General features: G+C 37.7%; 1 protein-coding gene across 2 annotated transcripts in view; it reads left to right on the top strand.

Moving 5' to 3' along the window:
- Window positions 1-18,362, top strand: part of Zir (dedicator of cytokinesis) — a 157,044-nt gene that overhangs the window by 53,886 nt on the left and 84,796 nt on the right. For both annotated transcript variants that reach the window (XM_083117051.1, XM_083117050.1), the window contains exons 16-18: window positions 6,431-6,599; window positions 7,258-7,439; window positions 18,255-18,352. In XM_083117051.1, the coding sequence (XP_082973177.1) occupies window positions 6,431-6,599; window positions 7,258-7,439; window positions 18,255-18,352 (449 nt within the window). The remainder of the gene's footprint in view (window positions 1-6,430; window positions 6,600-7,257; window positions 7,440-18,254; window positions 18,353-18,362) is intronic.

Here is an 18,362-nt window from a genome sequence, read left to right as displayed (position 1 = left end):
AGTGATCTTCCTGGCGTTTCTCCACTCATTCCACCTCTCCTGACCTGGGAGTTTCCTGCACCTTATATCAATTTTTCTCTGACTGCTCTTTCAAATATAGCAACACCAATGGTCATATACTAGCAGCGGTTCTTAGAGCTTTGCATGAAGCACCCCAATTTCAATGTGTTTTATACGGATGGGTCCAAGACAGTCGAATCAGTCAGTTGCACCTTCACCTTTGAGTTGACTCTCAAAGTTCCAGTTACTCACTACATCCTGCCTGTTCCATCTATACCACAGAGTTGTATGCCATATTCAAGGCACTGGACTTTGCTGATGTCAATGGCTGGAAGAAAGTACTTGTCTGCAGTGATTCAACCAGTGTGTTGCAGACTCTGGATTCGCCGAATTTCCGGCATCCAGTAGTGCAATGCATCTTCTGACTGCTTGTTTCCTTATCTGCCAGTGCTAATGTCCACTTCAGCTGGGTCCCTAGTCATGTGGGCATATTGGGAAACGAAGCAGCCAATGCAGCCGCCAAGTCTGCTGATGCGACCTGCAGAATGTGTTTCATTCTAGCCTTCTTGATACTTGACAGGAAGTGTGGGATGCGGTCACTGGGAACAAGCTTCACGCTATTAAGCTCACCATAGCTGCTTGGCATTCCTCATCCCATCCCTCTTGCTGAGAAGAAGTTCTTCTAACCAGGTTGCATATTGGACACAGCTGTCTCACCCATGGCCACCTGTTGTGTGAGTGCAGGACCTTTCATTGTGTCGTGTTTGTAATGTAGTTTTAAGTATTCTGCATATTCTTGTTGAATGTGCTGATCTTGCTTACCTCCGACACACTTTTAACCTTTCCGGCTGTTTGTCATCTCTGTTGGGCGATGATTACAGTATTTTATTGTGACCAATCAAGGATTGGGCATACATACCCAAATACAGACACCCACATATCCCATCTAACAAGGGAGGTTATCTAAGTGTCCCTCTTTGATTTCCATGAAACGTGGCAGGTGTATAGAGGGACCCAAAGGAAGAAATATGTGTTTTTTTGTTTCGGCTAAAAAACTGTTTTAGGAGACAAAACCCCCCTCAAATGTCAAGATGAGGACAAATTTAAGTGTGGATCTGACCCCTGTGTCCCCCTCTGATTTCCATGAAACTTGGCAGGTGTATAGAGGGGCCCAAAGAAGAAATATGTTTTTTTTGTTTCGGCTAAAAAACTGTTTTTGGGGGCAAACCCCCCTCAAATGTAAAAATGAGGACAAATTGAAGTGGGGGATCTGACCCCTGTGTCCCCCTCTGATTTCCATGAAACTTGGCAGGTGTATAGAGGGGCCCAAAGGAAGAAATATGTATTTTTTTTTGTTTTTGCTAAAAAATTGTTTTAGGGAGCAAAACCCCCTTGCAAATGTCAAGATTAGGACAAATTGATGTGGGGATCTAACCCTGTCTTCCCAATGCCATTCAACTCCAAGTTCAGTTTACACTATAGTTAGAATTCATTATTTTCCTGTCTAATAGAAGATTGGTATAAATAAATACCCTCGTCTTGACATTTGGGGTGGGGGTTCCCCCTAAAACCTTTTTTTAGCCGAAACAAAAAAACACGTATTTCTTCCTTTGGGCCCATACACCTGCCAAGTTTCATGAAAATCTGAGGGGGGCACTTAGATATCCTTCGTTGTAAGTGCAAGGGTCATTAGGTTCCAAGTAGAAAAGGCCAATGAGAGCAATTTTTCACATTCTCATATCATAACAAACAGCACAATGGATGCTGCATGAAAACCTTATGCAACACTCATAGTCTAGATAAAAATTCTTTATTCAGTAAAAAGAAACCATTTTTAGACGGCCATGGTTGATGCAGGAGAACTATGTGCCCCAAGTTATATGTCAGTGAAGTTTGTTAAGTTTGAAAGATAACATTTGCGCATATGCAAAACAGTGCCCAAAGCCTAACTGTCAACTCATTTCAAGTGGCTAGGTCCTTTATCATCCTGAGAGCATGCCTCTCTAGTTCAGTTCTCTTTCTTGCCTGCCTCAGAGGAGGTTGTGGAGAGTTGTTGTGGTGACAACAAGTCCATGAATAGCTGCATGGGCCAAGAACAAGGGATTGGCATAATTTAAAGTCTCCTAATATGCGAGTGCACCTAACATAGGCAAGTGGGACTACCGAAGTTTTGTAGGTCCAAGCCAACTTCACAAAAGGGATTTACAGGGTGACCTACAATGGTTTTAGTGAAAAATTGTGTTTTACACCCCTAAATGTGGTGAGCAAGGGCATAGGGCCTAGTTGCTCAGACTGTGTTAACCATCCAGGCAGTATCCACCAGGATCCATACCCACATCAGGCATCCACACAGGGGAGCCTCGAAATCTGCCAATACTATCTCCAATTCCCTAAGATCCAGCTGCAGGAAGTCCACATTTGTAGGTGACACAAGGTATCCTCCCCTTTCTTCTCCAGTGAGGAACCAAAAAATGGAATGTGTGGAGTGTTTATTTATTTATTTTATTTATTTATTGAGAAAATTTCAGATACAGCACGTAGCCATTTTACACTGAAATCAGTAACAATGAAAAGAACAAAAAATAATAAAAATAGCAAAATAAGACAAAATTTTAATATAAATAAGTCAAGGTAGCACAATTAAATATTATTTAGCAACATATGTTCTGATGGTTGACCGAAAGGCGTACTCTGCAGAAAATACATCAGCACTTGACGGGAGGTCGTTATATTGAGTGGGAAGTCTGTGGAAGAGCGATCTTTTTTGAATTTCCAGTCTAGGCTTTTTTGTGTAAAATAGATTTGTGTTGCGTGTTGAGTGCATAGGCACTCGAAAGTGGAATTCCTGGAGGAGCGTGATGCAATGGATTTTGCCATTGACAATTTTGTAAAGATACCTAAAATCATTCACTAAACGGCACTGATAGGGAGTCTGTAGGTTTAGAAAGGATGGGAGATCTGGTGCCCCAAGGTAAAATAGAATAGTACTCATCGGCTGAAATGTAAGTACTGACGTCATATATATTCCATGATTTTTGTTTTAAAGTAGAATGCTCATGTTTGGTTGTGGCCATGTCACTATATATATATATATATATATATATATATACACAGGAATAGGGTTAGAAATGGTGACAGAAGGGCGGATAAATACAAATAATGAAGGAGACAGTAAACACTTACCACACGAATAGAAATAATTCAATATTTCGCGATCTGAGTCGCATTTTCAAGAAGGTAGATAAAAGATCGACGACACTTTGAGTAGAGGCACAGAATACTGACCGTAGCGTCTCTACGGTCAGTTTTGCCAGAAATAGTAGAAAGGAAACACGAAATACTTTAGCCAGTGTTTACTATCAGGTGGGTGGGTAGTTTCGGGGAGGAGAGGAAAGAGTTACTGGTTGGCTAGGTTGAGTCCGGGGGGTGCCATCCACACCAACAGCCATAACACCACCTTCAATAACTGCTTCCGTGTTGCCATCATCCACCTTTTACCCCCCCACTCTGACACATCTTTCCGCAGGCGATGGGAAAGGGCCTATATAGAAGGCATGCATGCCACTATACCCCCCGGACTCAACCTAGCCAACCAGTAACTCTTTCCTCTCCTCCCCGAAACTACCCACCCACCTGACAGTAAACACTGGCTAAAGTATTTCGTGTTTCCTTTCTACTATTTCTGGCAACACTGACCGTAGAGACGCTACGGTCAGTATTCTGTGCCTCTACTCAAAGTGTCGTCGATCTTTTATCTACCTTCTTGAAAATGCGACTCAGATCGCGAAATATTGAATTATTTCTATTCGTGTGGTAAGTGTTTACTGTCTCCTTCATTATTTGTGTGTATATATATATATATATATATATATATATATATATATATATATATAAAAATCAAATAAGGTAAAAGGAAACACTCACCGGACAGTAGGAAAATTCAAAAATTTTCGCTAATTTATAGCATCATCAGTGTGAGAAGAAACAGAAGACGGAACCGGAAGTTGGGGTCCTGCAGAGTTGCCAGGTCCCCATTGAAGAAGAAGCGGTGCGTAGAACGAAAAAAACACTGTTTCGTCACCAGGCGAATTACCAGTCACCCTGTGTGTGTGTGTATATATATATATATATATATATATATATATATATATATATATATATATATATATATATACACACACACACAGGGTGACTGGTAATTCGATGTATTCCCTGAAAGGGGTTAAAGTGGAGACAATTTGCAATAAATTTGACCATATGATATCCCGTCCGAAAATTAGTAGTTTTCGAGATAATCGAATTTCAATTGTTTTTTTAAAAAATGACAATTTTCCACATAAAAAGATGAATTGAGAAAAAACTGCTCATTGTATGGAACTTATTTCAGCATTTTCTGATAGCTAACAAATAAGTGGTTCCTTTAAAAAAAAGTTTTTTCCAAATAACAATCACATGTAAGTAACGGGTGGGTCTAAACTTACAAGTGATGATAAAAAAATGCACTCTTAGTTTACTTGGCAACGTATTAATTAAAAAAATGGTATGACTCGAAGCGTACAAATTACTTAAATTACTTCCTTGTGTCATCAGCTATCCAACAAGGTACAAATGTTGCTAACATTCACATTTGTGTACAAGAAATAATACTTCATTCATCTTCATGTGCATGGAAACAATGAACAATACAATTAAAGAACATTACACGTCTTGCTCAAAGTGGGCACCTCCGTTACGAATGCAGGCACGGAGGGTTTTACGGACATTTGGTCTCGTAACTCGTGATGTGATGGTGTCCTTGATGTGCTGACCAGCTGTTAAGATCGTCTCCCTGTGCTCTTCTTGCAAGTTTACCGGTGTCTTGTCATGTGGCTCCAAATGTAAAAGTCGCCAGGCGTCAAATCGATCTGGGGATCGAGCTGGGCAGTCATCATGCTGATAAATCATGTCACATCTTGTAGCTAGAGGCATATCCTCCAACAACATTGCCATCCCGTTCCTCAAAAAATGTTCATAAGTGATGCCATTTAAGATTTGGGACAGGAAAAATGGCTGGATCAAATGATTGTTGATGACGCCCATCCATACTTCTGCCTGGGCGTGCGACAATGGCTGGATGAAAATTACCCAAAGAAATGGATTGACCGAGGCTGCCCGATTCGCTGGCCAGCTGAATCCCCCGATTTCACGCCTTGCGACTTTTACATTTGGAGCCACATGACAAGACAACAGTAAACTTGCAAGAAGAGCTCAGGGACGGGATCTCAACAGCTGGTCAACACATCAAGGACACCATCACATCACGAGTTACGAGACCAAATGTCCGTAAAACCCTCTGTGCCTGCATTCGTAACGGAGGTGCCCACTTTGAGCAAGACATGTAATGTTCTTTAATTGTATTGTTCATTGTTTCCATGCACATGAAGATGAATGAAGTATTATTTCTTGTACACAAATGTGAATGTTAGCAACATTTGTACCTTGTTGGATAGCTGATGACACAAGGAAGTAATTTAAGTAATTTGTACGCTTCGTGTCATACCATTTTTTTTATTAATACGTTGCCAAGTAAACTAAGAGTGCATTTTTTTATCATCACTTGTAAGTTTAGACCCACCCGTTACTTACATGTGATTGTTATTTGGGAAAAACTTTTTTTTAAAGGAACCACTTATTTGTTAGCTATCAGAAAACGCTGAAATAAGTTCCATACAATGAGCAGTTTTTCCTCAATACTTCTTTTTATGTGGAAAATTGTCATTTTTTAAAAAAAACAATTGAAATTCGATTATCTCGAAAACTACTAATTTTCGGACGGGGTATCATATGGTCAAATTTATTGCAAATTGTCTCTACTTTAACCCCTTTCAGGGAATACATCTAATTACCAGTCACCCTGTATATATATATCTGGTCGAAATGAATGTGTCTTTTCACTGTGACTGATCTAGTCATCATGTATTGTGTGTTGTAAGACTGTGATGCCTCTCTGACCTACTGGTAGAGAATAAGCTCTTAAGTTCTTCTGTATGCTAGCGGGCCTCCCATGGGACACCCACTGCTATTCAGAAAACAGCATAGGGTCTTTGTGTGGCAGTGCTAAGTTGCTTTGGACCCCAAACCCTCATATTATCAAGGTTTTTAGCTTTTTGCGAAGAACTGGTCTTTTCCACTGTCTGTGAGGAAGCTTTTAGTTTTTTCTGACTTTTTAATATATTGTGTTTGTCTTGTGCAGCCTTGCACTTTTATTTTCCCAAGGGGCTTTTTACACCCCTTGTTTTAAATTTTTTCACTCAGAATTTTAAGTAAGGGGATATTTTCCCGAATATATTGAAGGGTGCAAAATGGCCTTAAGTTCCGATGCACCGAAAAATTTTAATTAATTCATTCATTAGTATTTGTACTGTATTTTTTTTATATGTATCTCTTTTAGTATTTTGGATCTTACCAATGCCAAATCTGAGCCTTTGGTGAAGTTTTTGCCACTAGTTTTTGATAAACTAGTTCGTCTTATGGTGAAGCCTCCTATGGTAGCAGGTCAACTGATGAACATTGGGCAGACAGCCTTTGAAGCCATTGCTATCCTTGTTAAAAATATTACTGTAAGTATGATGCATTATTATTATTACATTTCAAAAATATATTTGTTGTAACCTAGTATGGCACAAAAAATGTTGCTTTGAGGGAGGTTGCTGAAAATAGAAGAAAGCAATTATGTTTGTTTACCATCACCACCATCTGTTTCTCCATTTGTCTAATTTGACACAAAATACTTAAGGAAATTTTGTAAATTGTTAAAATGAGGTATTTTAAAAGCTTGCTTTTTTTTCTGAATACATTCCAGACCTTTATAAAAATTTGATTTCTTTAATGTAATTATGAAAGAGTAATTTTCAAAAAAACATCGCATATCATCAGCATTGTAGGACAGTTTGCCAGAACTTGGGTGAAATTAATGTTACATTTTAAACAAGAATGTAGTATATAAGTAGCAATATGAGTTGTAAGAAAGGAAAGATTCTATTGTTTTCTAAGATGGTGAATTATGATTTGCCTTAGGCCAGATACTAGGATAAACAACAATGATTGCCAACAATATGACAATTTCTCCACCTATTTGGCATTCGTTTTTATATATCTAGTTTCCCGATGCTTGGAAAAGATCCACATGTTTTTGTAGTTACTTTGTATGAAGCAGTCATATTTTAGTCCTCCAGAACATTTTGTCACAAATAAAGGTAATTTCTTCTTTTTTTTTAGTCTTTGCAAGAAGGTCATCATGATCAACATGGACGCCATAGCTTGTTAACATCTTACATCCATTATCAATGTGATTTACCTCATCCTGTGGACGGCCATTCACTTGATAGGTTATCACCACCTCAAAGCCCAGGATACATGCCAAGACCTACTTCCTTGCCAACATCAAGAAGACACCTAAGGTATGTTTCATAGAATAAAACATCTTTGTAGAATCATTTCTACCTTGAGTTTCCCTTTTCACATTATGATTTAATCAATTTGTGTTGTGTTACCATGTAGTTTCTGCAGAAATGAATTGTGTGTGTGATGGGAGAATTTGCAAAGTCTGACTGCTATTAAGAATACTTTGAATATTTTTTTAAGATATGTCATGTGCCATGGGCTGGTTAATTTTTTTTACCTTGGTCAGTAATTCTACCTTTTAAAAACACACAATGAAAATAAACACTAAAATTTATCTGAGATATTTTTCTCATTGCATTGTTGAGGAGGAAAACTTAGGTAATGAAAAGCAAAGAAGGACAGCCAGATAGATTTATTTTGCATGCATATATATGGGTTGTTCAAATGAAACATAGACAAGGGCCAAGAAAAACACTATGTGAAGTAAGTCTCGAAGCTTTCCTGGTGACAAAACTGAAAATATTTCCTGAGCTATGAACCAGGTGATTCAATAGTCCAAAAGAGAATCTTTTTAAACACTGGACACCATATGCTATGTCATAATGACAGCATACTGAGGACAGTTCCAGTGAGCCCAAACATAGGCACCCCCACCATTTAGGCAGTGGTTGACACAGGACGTCTCCATTCCTGCCATCCTCTCAAAATGATGCCACCAGGTTTGCCAGTTCTTTGTGAAGGATGCTGTGAGTGGAGCATCAGCATCAGTGCTGAGCTTGACAGCCATTGAAAGTTCATGTATTGTGCTTTTTCTTTACCAATGTGTCCACATCTTCAATTGTTTCCCCTGGGCCACCTTGATGGTGTAGTGGTAACGTCATCACCTTGTAATCAAGGTGTTCTGGGTTTCATACTTGGAGGTGGCACATGGCACAGTGTTTCGAATCCCACTTTAAACTGTAGGTTTCTGTGCATAAAGTGGACTCGAAACAACAAATCCATGAATTGATCAATCAATTGTTTTCCGATTGGTTGCAGGTGCCTGTCCAGGTCTTGTGACATCAGACCCACTTACCCATCCTCCTCAAAACTCAGTGAACCACTTGAACACAGTACTACATTTCAAACATGCATCCTCATACTACTCTTGTATTTGGTGAAAGATTTTGCTGGATGCAACACCTTCTTTTCACAGGAATTGGATCATGGCATGTTGTGTCTGCATGGATATGTCCATTATGTTCCACTGTAACGAGAACGTCCTTCTCTTCTCAACAGGTGCTTTGCACAGACTGATTACATTCTGTCTCTTATAGGTGATTTTTGAATGAATACAGGAAAACCTCGTTAATACGCTATTGGTTAATACGAAGTACCCTTTAATCTGAAGTTCTTCCCATTCCCCAGCCGATAAGATAGGATTTATAATGTATTTCAGTACGGATAAATTGAAATACAAATAATTTTTAATATGAAGTTGTTTACAAGACCCTTCGGCAAAACTGGTTTTGCTTAATTCAAAGCAGACACCTGCATAAATTGACAAGAGAAGATCGAATGTGGAGAGAGCTTGGACATTATTTTAACTGGACCTTGACATGTTTCCTTGTCCTAAGAGCTACTGACAACTCGAGGGAAGGAGCTCGAAATGCCCGCTGGACATTGACATTCTTTGTCAATGTGCATGGCAGGTCAAGCTCTTTTCCTGCTGAATGCACCACCTTGGAAATATTCACCAGTGCTAGATGAGAAATGTGAGATAAGATTGCAGGAATGTTCCAAAATACAAGATGCATGGCGCCTGGAAGTCTCACCCATCTGTCTAGCTCTGAGTTCGAGATTCAGCAATTTCCCGTGAGCGAGCAACTTTTGGGCTGGTAGCCGACAATTTCCAGTAACCACTTTCATTAAAAGTGTGTTCTTTGTGCCCTGTAGAACTTCATAAAAAAAAAAAAAAATGGAAACTGTTACAGATAATCAAACCCACATAGGCCAACTCAATATCGTCAACCTGCTTAATGCGTTGTCTTCTAGGTTTACCGCAAAAGTTTGACGTCGATCTTACGTATGTTGCAACTCCAGTTTCCTGCTTCATACGTTTCCCAACTGTGCCGGTCATAAAATTTGCCAAAACAGTGTTCTGTTGGCCTAGTGACTTCTCCCCTTTTTCTATGAGCAAACGGGGGAGGGGGGGGGGGTATTGGGTTCGTTGCTAATTCTTTTGGCCACGCGTTTCTTGCTCGTGTGTGCAGCATCTAAAAAAAAAACGACCAGTTCTGAATACCTTCTTCAAAACGAACAAAAACAGCAGAATAAGTAAAAGAAAAGTGACCTCCTTCCTTCTCCTACAACAGCTCATTATCCGCCACTGATGTGCATGGTAATGTGATAATTGCAGAATTCAGGTCCCTCTTTCTTGTTTGAATGCAGCTGTCTGGGTAGGAAATATTGCCCGTATTATTGTCTGTTGCATGGTAAAACGTAATGCAAGGATCTTTTTTCTTTTTCACACTGCTGATAAAAGTTCGGTCTTCGACAACTGCATTATCTTTAAAATGAGAATGATTTCCCTTCTGCCACCTGCTGCTCTAACTTCCAGCCGGTCTCATTGTGTTTACACTGCAGCTGGCACCAGTGTTTAGTCTACCGTCTGGAAAGCTGTGGCTTTCCCATAACGGCAATGACTCATCCAGTACGAAGGAATAAGTATCATTGTTTTGAATCTCGCAGAGCTGTTTTGATTTGACGATAACGAAATTCGATCTCCAGAAAGAGATACAAGAGGCTTTTCTTCAGAACCATTAGCATGCTGCTGTTAAAGGAACAACCACCGCAATGCTTAATGTAGGAATACGAGAGAAAAAGTTTTGACGGAGGGAGTGTTTGACTTCCAGAATACTCCTGAATCCTACAATAAATTGTCGATTAATCTGAAAATACGCAAGTTTCGTAAAGGTTGTTTTGACTTTATTTTATGCTGATGAGCTAAGCGGGACTAAATATACAGTTTAAAGTGGGATCCAAACCAGAGTGATTATCGAGTGCGGCACTGTTTAATGTGTCCTAGGATACACATTCGGTGCAAACAGATCGCAAGTTGAGTGTTTACTTTTTCAGAGTGGATTACAATGCAAGTTGAGGAAGAGTTTGGACTGATCCCTGTAAAGGGTGAGGGGGAAGGGGCGAATATGAAGTTAACTGAAGCAAAGAAAACATGATTTTTTTACGATGTGTTTTAGACAGTCGAACCAGAACAAAATTTACAGCACCGATTTTTTTTTTTGCCATGGAAAGGTTGTGTTCTCTCCCAAGAGTATCTTCTCTTACCAGTTAATCCTGTAACGAACAATGTTCTAGTGAAGGCACATAAAATCCAATATTCATTCTGTCCGATTATCTCCCGTCTCTTGCTCGTGCCAGTGTTACTACTGTCAAGATTCTTCCGAGTTTCACTTCTTGCAATAAACGAGATTGTTTTGCTTTCCGTAGGTCTCCGTGCAAACGGGTTTCTTATGAACTAAACTTGTAAGAATTTCGTGGAAGAGCAACGACTTTGCACAATCAAAAAAAAATTACCGTGTTTTAAAAGACTTTTTGCCACAACATGCATCCCGTGCATAACCGGTTGTATAACTAGGCAGAATGAATGGTGTTAACCGTCTCCTTGGAATCTTTGTGACCGCGTAAGATCCGTGTTCTCATTTTGTGTAACATTTTTTACACTTTCTCTAAAACGTACAATATTATGATATAGTACATATAAAGCTTATTTTCTGAGCTACCACCAAGTATAAAACATCTGTTGTGGGGGTATTTATACTCTACTTTATTTACACCTGAAAAACAGGCACCTTCTTGAAAAGTTTGGATAACTCGAAGTCGTTTAATTCGAAGATGACATTTTTTGGTCCCCTGAACTTCGTATTAACGAGGTTTTCCTGTATTTGTTTGGATTGATCCTCACAGAAGATCTGCATGATCAATGTTGAAAAGGGTGGAGGTTTGTGATAACAGAAGTTAGAACAACACCAATTTTTATGCTAGTTGCAGAGACCAATTTAAGAGAAATATTAGAGCATGAGGATTAGTTCTAAAATTAAACATAATGTAAGCATAATAATTGTACCTATTGCATAGTAGTTAGGAGATTCAAGGTTAAGTGTTCATCATATTCATTATAGTAGTTGTATTAACCTCCTTGCTGTCGTATGTGTGACGCTTATTGCGTAAATAGTCTGTATGGTTTATAAGACCTTTGAAGTTGTCAAAATGTAGGTAAAAACAGATTGTGTTTGGTCTTGTATAAATGGAGTTCATTATAGTTTGTTAAATGGAATTTTGTGATCAATTAAATATTGTTGAATTATGAGTGCTTATCATTGATAATCTATTCGACACCTTGAGTGCGATCTGCGTGTGTTCCAAATACACAACAGATGTATTAAATGGCGACGAGAAAAATATTTAAGGGCGTAGTACAGATTTAGGTGAGTTTTGTCTATGATTAATTGGATTTAATCTCTGCTGTAGGCATCATGTCGTACGTGCCAGGATTTGACAAATATGATCCAGATGAAGGAACTATTAACTCTTATTTGGAAAGATATGATAATTATTGCCGAGTTTTCAACATATCTGAGGAAAGCAAAGTTCCTAGATTCATATCTGTAATTGGCGCCAAACCTTATGAAGTGTTACGCGAGTTGTTCTTTCCAATATTACCAGAGAAGAAATCGTTCAAAGAAATTTCTGATAGGCTCATTTCTTATTACAATCCAAGTAGTAATTTTATAGTGCAACGCTTAAAGTTAAGAAAATGTACACAATTGGATGTGGAGAAGGTTGAAGATTTTACAAGAAGGCTCCGAAAGATAGGTGAAGCATGTGGATATGGTAAGTTTTTACCTATTGCATTGTTTGACACGTTCGTGAGCGGTTTAAGGTCTGACGTTATTAGGAAGAAAATAATAGCAGAAAATATCATGGAATTCCAGAAAGCTTTTGAGTTAGCTAGACAAATGGAAAAGCTCGAGTGTGATATGAAGGATTATTACCGTGAAGTGAACTTAAAAGGCACAATGAATAATATTAAGTGCAAGGGCAATGACAGAAGATTTCATGAAGCGAATAACGTTTCACGTAAAAATGAAATTGATTACAAATTTAGCAATCAGCAAAGTAATCTTCATGGTCAAGGTAATAATTCAAAATCATATAAATCAAAGTCCAAAATGCAAGGGCATTATGAAAGAAGTTTTTGTTCGTTTTGTGGGAAGCAAGGACATAATTATTTGAAATGTTATAAAAGGATTAACATTGAACGCAGAAAATCCACAAATTATAAAATCAATAACAAATTTGTTGCTCATACAACTGAGTTAGAATCCGCACCTAACTCTGAAGCTAGTCCAACAAACACAGCTGCAACTCAAGATTTATTTATTGCCACTATTTTTACGCATTCTAATGATACTCAAATCAACTTTAATAGTAAAGTTGATAAAGAAGAAATCGTGGATCATGCATCCAAACTTCAATCATCACAACATGTGGTCAACGATTCGGAAAAGGATCTAAAAGTGTGTACAAGGGAACTAGATTCCAACATTAACCAGCGTACATATTTAATAGATATTAATGTACATGGTCATGAAGCCAAGTTTGAGATTGACACTGGATCCTATGCATCTGTAGCTAGTAAAGATTTTTATCAAAAGTTTTTGCATAATGTACAAATGTCTGAACCTAACTGTACATTGAAAGGTGCTGATAATAATGTAATACCTTTACTGGGAAAAGTTAATGTGAATGTTGCGTGGATAAATCAGTTCTATTGTCTAGATTTGTACATAATTAACTGTCATTTAGAATATCCGCTTTTAGGAAGAAGTTGGATTCAAATTATGATACCCAAGTTACATTGTGAGTTGACTGAAATTTGTGCAAGGGGAACTTGTTCTCCGCAGTCTGATATTATTGCACACAATGTCACAGAAAATAATGCAATGAACTCTGATGTTCGTAATGTCAAGCATATATTAAATAAATGTGACAATTGTATAAAAACTAATAATGTACAAGGGATCGTTGATATTATAAAGGAAGAATTTCATTCTACATTTGATGGCGATTTAAGCTTGCCTATAAAAGATTTTAGAGCTGATATTCCATTAAAACCGGACGCAACACCAAATTTTAAGAGATTTTACAATGTACCTTATGGAATTAAAGATAAAGTAAAATCAGAATTGGATAAATTGGTAGAAAATGGCATTTATGAAAAAGTCAATACTAGTGAATGGGCCAGTCCGATGGTTGTCATTAAAAAGAAAAATGGAGATTTGCGCATTTGTTGCGATCTAAAAAGTACATTGAACAAATATGTAGAAAATGCTTCTTATCCCCTACTACTGTTAGAGGATATTTTCCAGAAAGTTAGAGGAAATGCCGTATTTGTTAGTTTGGATTTACAAAAAGCTTATTGGCAAATAGCTTTGAGTGAAAAAGCAAAAAGGTTGCTTGTAATGAACACGCCATGGGGATTATTACAACACACAAGATTACCGTTTGGAGTTAAAATTTCGTCTCAAATATTTCAGAGAGTAATTGAACAGATATTGCAAGGTCTGCATTATGTAATTCCATATCAAGACGATATTCTAATTTGTGGATCTGGACTGAATGAAACGGTTAGCAGATGTATTGAGGTCATGCACAGGTTAGCACAATATAACGTGAAGGTTAATTTGGAAAAGTGCAAGTTCTTTAAATCATCCATTCAATACTTAGGATATGAACTCTCTGCGGAAGGAATTAAACCATGCCAGTGCAAGATTGAAGCATTGCTTAATTGTCCACGTCCGCATGATGTGAAGGAATTGAAGTCGTTTTTGGGAGGCATTAATTTTTTTCGAAGATACATTCCAAATATGGCTATACTGATTCCAGCCTTATACAATTTATTAAAGAAGAATGTGCATTGGAATTGGAGTGATGACTGTGAAAGTCAGTACAAAAAGGTTAAAGAAGCACTGCAGTCATCCGAAACTTTAACTACGTTTGATCCGAGCAAGGATACAGTAATCATATGTGACGCTTCGAGCTATGGACTAGGAGCTCAGATATGCCATAGAATTAATGGTGAATTGAAAACAATAGAGTGTGCATCTACTACTCTTTCGCAACATGAAATGGCTTATCCTCATCATGAAAAGGAAGCTCTTTCAATTATATTTGCCGTGAAGAGATTTAGAAAATATATTTATGGAAAGCAATTTCAAATATGGACTGATTCACTACCCGCCAAACAACTACTTCAATATGGAAAGGCTATACCCATTATGGCTTCATCCAGGATTCAACGTTGGTGTTTGTTCTTGGCTACTTATGAATATGAAATTGTGTACAAGAAGAATGTTGAAGTAGCGGATCTGTTGTCGAGGTTACCATTGCAAGGGGAAACAGTTGATATCGACGGGATTCAGTTTGTAAATGCAATCAAGCTCACGGATCGTCTGAAAGATGTCTTCCGAACTTTGCAAGAACAAGATGTGATGTTGAAACAGGTCAAAAGGTACGTTATGGAAGGTTGGCCAGAATCTAAGATTAAGGATCCAAATATAGATGCAAGTGAATTCGAAGCGCTGAGAAGAAGAAGAAATGAACTACAATGTGAAGAAGATATATTGCTGTGGAGTTCTAGAGTTATTGTACCTAATTCAATGAGACAACAAGTTTTGGAGAAAGCTCATGAGAATCACGATGGCGTAGTTAAAATGAAGTTACTATTGCGTGAAAGATATTGGTGGCCTGGTATAGACAAATGCGTTGAAGATCACGTAAAATCGTGCAACGTTTGTAATGCTGTAAAACCTGACACCAAAAAGAAAGAATACAATGATTGGAAGGAAGTAAGTAAGCCGTGGGAGAGAGCACACATGGATTTTTTCTATTTTCAAGGAAAAGTGTTGCTTCTCGTTGTTGATGCATTTACAAAATGGCCAGAATGTGAAGTTGTATCTTCTACATCATTCAGGGATGTAAAAGGATTTATGTCGAGACTAAGTTCAAGGTATAATCAGCCATACACCTTAGTTACGGATAATGGTCCTCCCTTCCAATCTGCAGAATTCAAGAAATATTGTGAAGATCAAGGGATTGCTTTGATGCATTCACCAGCTTATCATCCGGCTAGTAATGGACAAGCTGAGAGACACGTACAAATTATAAAAAGTGCTCTGAGATGTAAATTGTACGAAACTAGAAGAGATGACAAGCATTTTGATTTAAATAATGCTTTGCTGGATGTGCTACATTGTGTCCGAATGGCTCCAAACACCGTTAATTTGAAATCTCCTGCTGAAATGATGTATGCATTTGAGCCGAGACCGAAAGATGATATAGGTCGGTTGCAGGATATTCCTGATAAAAGCAAACGCGAGGATACCAGAGGAGGTGTCAAAGTTTGGGTGAAACTTGCCAACCGAGATTCCAGTGGTGCATCCTATGTTCAAGGTGAAGTTGTCCGGAGAGCAGGGACATATACTTGGTATATTAAAGTTGGTAAAGATGTTAAGTTAGTGCATGGGAACCATATAAAATGGAGAAATGTGAGAGAAAATGATAGAGGATATCATCATGATAGTGATGAAACAGGCGATAAGAATAATGACGCATCTTCAGAAGTCCACGAAGGAAGATATTTAGATGCGAACGATACGTTTAAGGATTACGAGAGAGGAGACAATCATGAAGTGGTGGAAGAAGCTGCAAGAGGTAACATAGATTTAGATAGACGTGAAGCAGCAGAGTCAAGAGTGTTAAGGAGAAGTCAGAGGCAAAGAAAACCACCTGACAGATTGGATTTGAGTGATTATGGTTAAAAGAAGTAAAGACATTAAAACCAAAATTTTGCTAGTGCAAAATTTCATCGACGCGGGGGAATGTCGTATGTGTGACGCTTATTGCGTAAATAGTCTGTATGGTTTATAAGACCTTTGAAGTTGTCAAAATGTAGGTAAAAACAGATTGTGTTTGGTCTTGTATAAATGGAGTTCATTATAGTTTGTTAAATGGAATTTTGTGATCAATTAAATATTGTTGAATTATGAGTGCTTATCATTGATAATCTATTCGACACCTTGAGTGCGATCTGCGTGTGTTCCAAATACACAACAGATGTATACAGTAGTTTTTTCACATTAATATAGGCATAATGGTGTATCAGTTAGTAAAATTGCCAATAATTTACCAACCCAACATTTATATAAACAGTCTGTAACTTGAGCAGAGTTCTGCCATTTTGTTATAATTTTTATGTACATAAAGGTATAATATAATTCATTCATTCATTGTTTTCTGACCAGAGGAAGGTCTTTCCTTGCAACCTCCATGCTGTTCAATCTTCAGCTCTTTGCTTTGTAGCAGTGTGGGACCCATTTATTTTGATGTTGTCAATCATTTGGATTCATCTTCTTCCCTGGATCTTCTTTCCCTTGACCATTAATTCAATAGCATCTCATAGGAAACAGTTTCTTCTCATCCAGTGGCCCAACCAATTTTTTTTTCTCTTCATGATTATGTCCAGCATTGATCTCTTTTCCCAACTCTTTCTAGCACTGTTTCATTTCTCACTTTTTCTGTCCATTTCACCCGTTCCACTCGTCTCCGTAACCACATTTCCAGAGCTTCCAGTCACTTTTTCTTAGTTGTTCCATGTTTCCCCACCATACAGAGCTACACTCCATACAAAGTATTTCATTAGTCTTTTCCTCAGTTCTTTGTTAATAGATCCACAGAAAATATTTTTCTTTCTATTGAAGACTTCCTTTACCATTGCTATTCTTACTTTTATTTCTTGGCTACATTTCATATCATTGCTTATGATGCATCGAAGATATTTAAAGCTGTATACTTGATCGATTCTCTTACCTGTGATACTCACATTTGCCTTCCTCTGCTTTCTTCCAGTCACCATTGCTTTCATGTTATTCACATTTATTTCATCCCGAACTGTTCACAGTGGGTATCCATTTCTGCTAGCATGTCATTTATGGTTCCTTCATTTTCTGCCAACAGGGCCATGTCACCTGCAAAGCTTTTATACAATATATTTTTTTTCCTCCCACTGCTACTCCTTCCTTGCTCTAGAAGCAGTGTTTGACTATTTCTTCTAAATAGATGTTGAATAATGTTGAATATAATTCATATACTCTGGTTTTTGTAAAATAAATGTCAAAATTTGCATTTTCTTTTTTAAGTAAAACCTTGTGTATCTTTGTGATTACATACCTGATTGAGGATGTTCTTTATGGAATATTTGCAGTTTTATATCAAATCAGTTGATTGTTAGTTATTGGTATCAGTAAATTTGATATCTGTACTGTATCGGTAGTTTTTAAATAATAAAAAAAAACCTGCCACTGAATGTTCTTGGTTCAGGTTCCTGTATGACATGGGTGTACCTTTATGTACCTCTTTATCAATTTCAACAAATCACCTTTCATCATCATGATAAAGAAGTAGAAAAGTGACAAAAATAAACAAAATGTACTGAATGTCTTAGGTTCAAGTTCTGGCATGGTCATATGTGTTCCTTTGTGGTTCATCTAATCATCACTCATCTTTGCCATTACAGATAGCCTAAAGAGGAAGAAAAGTGATATAAACATTTTACAGATGTATACGTAGATGCATATATAAAAGGCTCATACATTATGCCATGTATCATTAGCATGATTGAAAATTAAGAAATACTTGGATATGTATTGTCTATAATTTTATTACATGAGGTTTTAGAATTTCTTACATTTTACATAGAGGCATTCCTAAGACAGTGTAATGTATTTTTTCCTTTTCTTCCTATTGAACAGGAGCAGCAGTAACCCAGATGTCCATGTGATGATAGATGATGATGATGAAGTCAATAGTTTAGCAAGAGGTCTGGATCGAACATCAAGTATGAGAACAGGTAAAGCAAA

The sequence above is a fragment of the Lepisma saccharinum genome, chromosome 2, assembly GCF_977018435.1.
Source record: "Lepisma saccharinum chromosome 2, izLepSacc3.1, whole genome shotgun sequence".
Taxonomy (NCBI): domain Eukaryota; kingdom Metazoa; phylum Arthropoda; class Insecta; order Zygentoma; family Lepismatidae; genus Lepisma; species Lepisma saccharinum.
The sequence above is the reverse complement of the archived record's forward strand: the minus strand, read 5'-3'. Positions and strand labels throughout refer to the sequence as shown.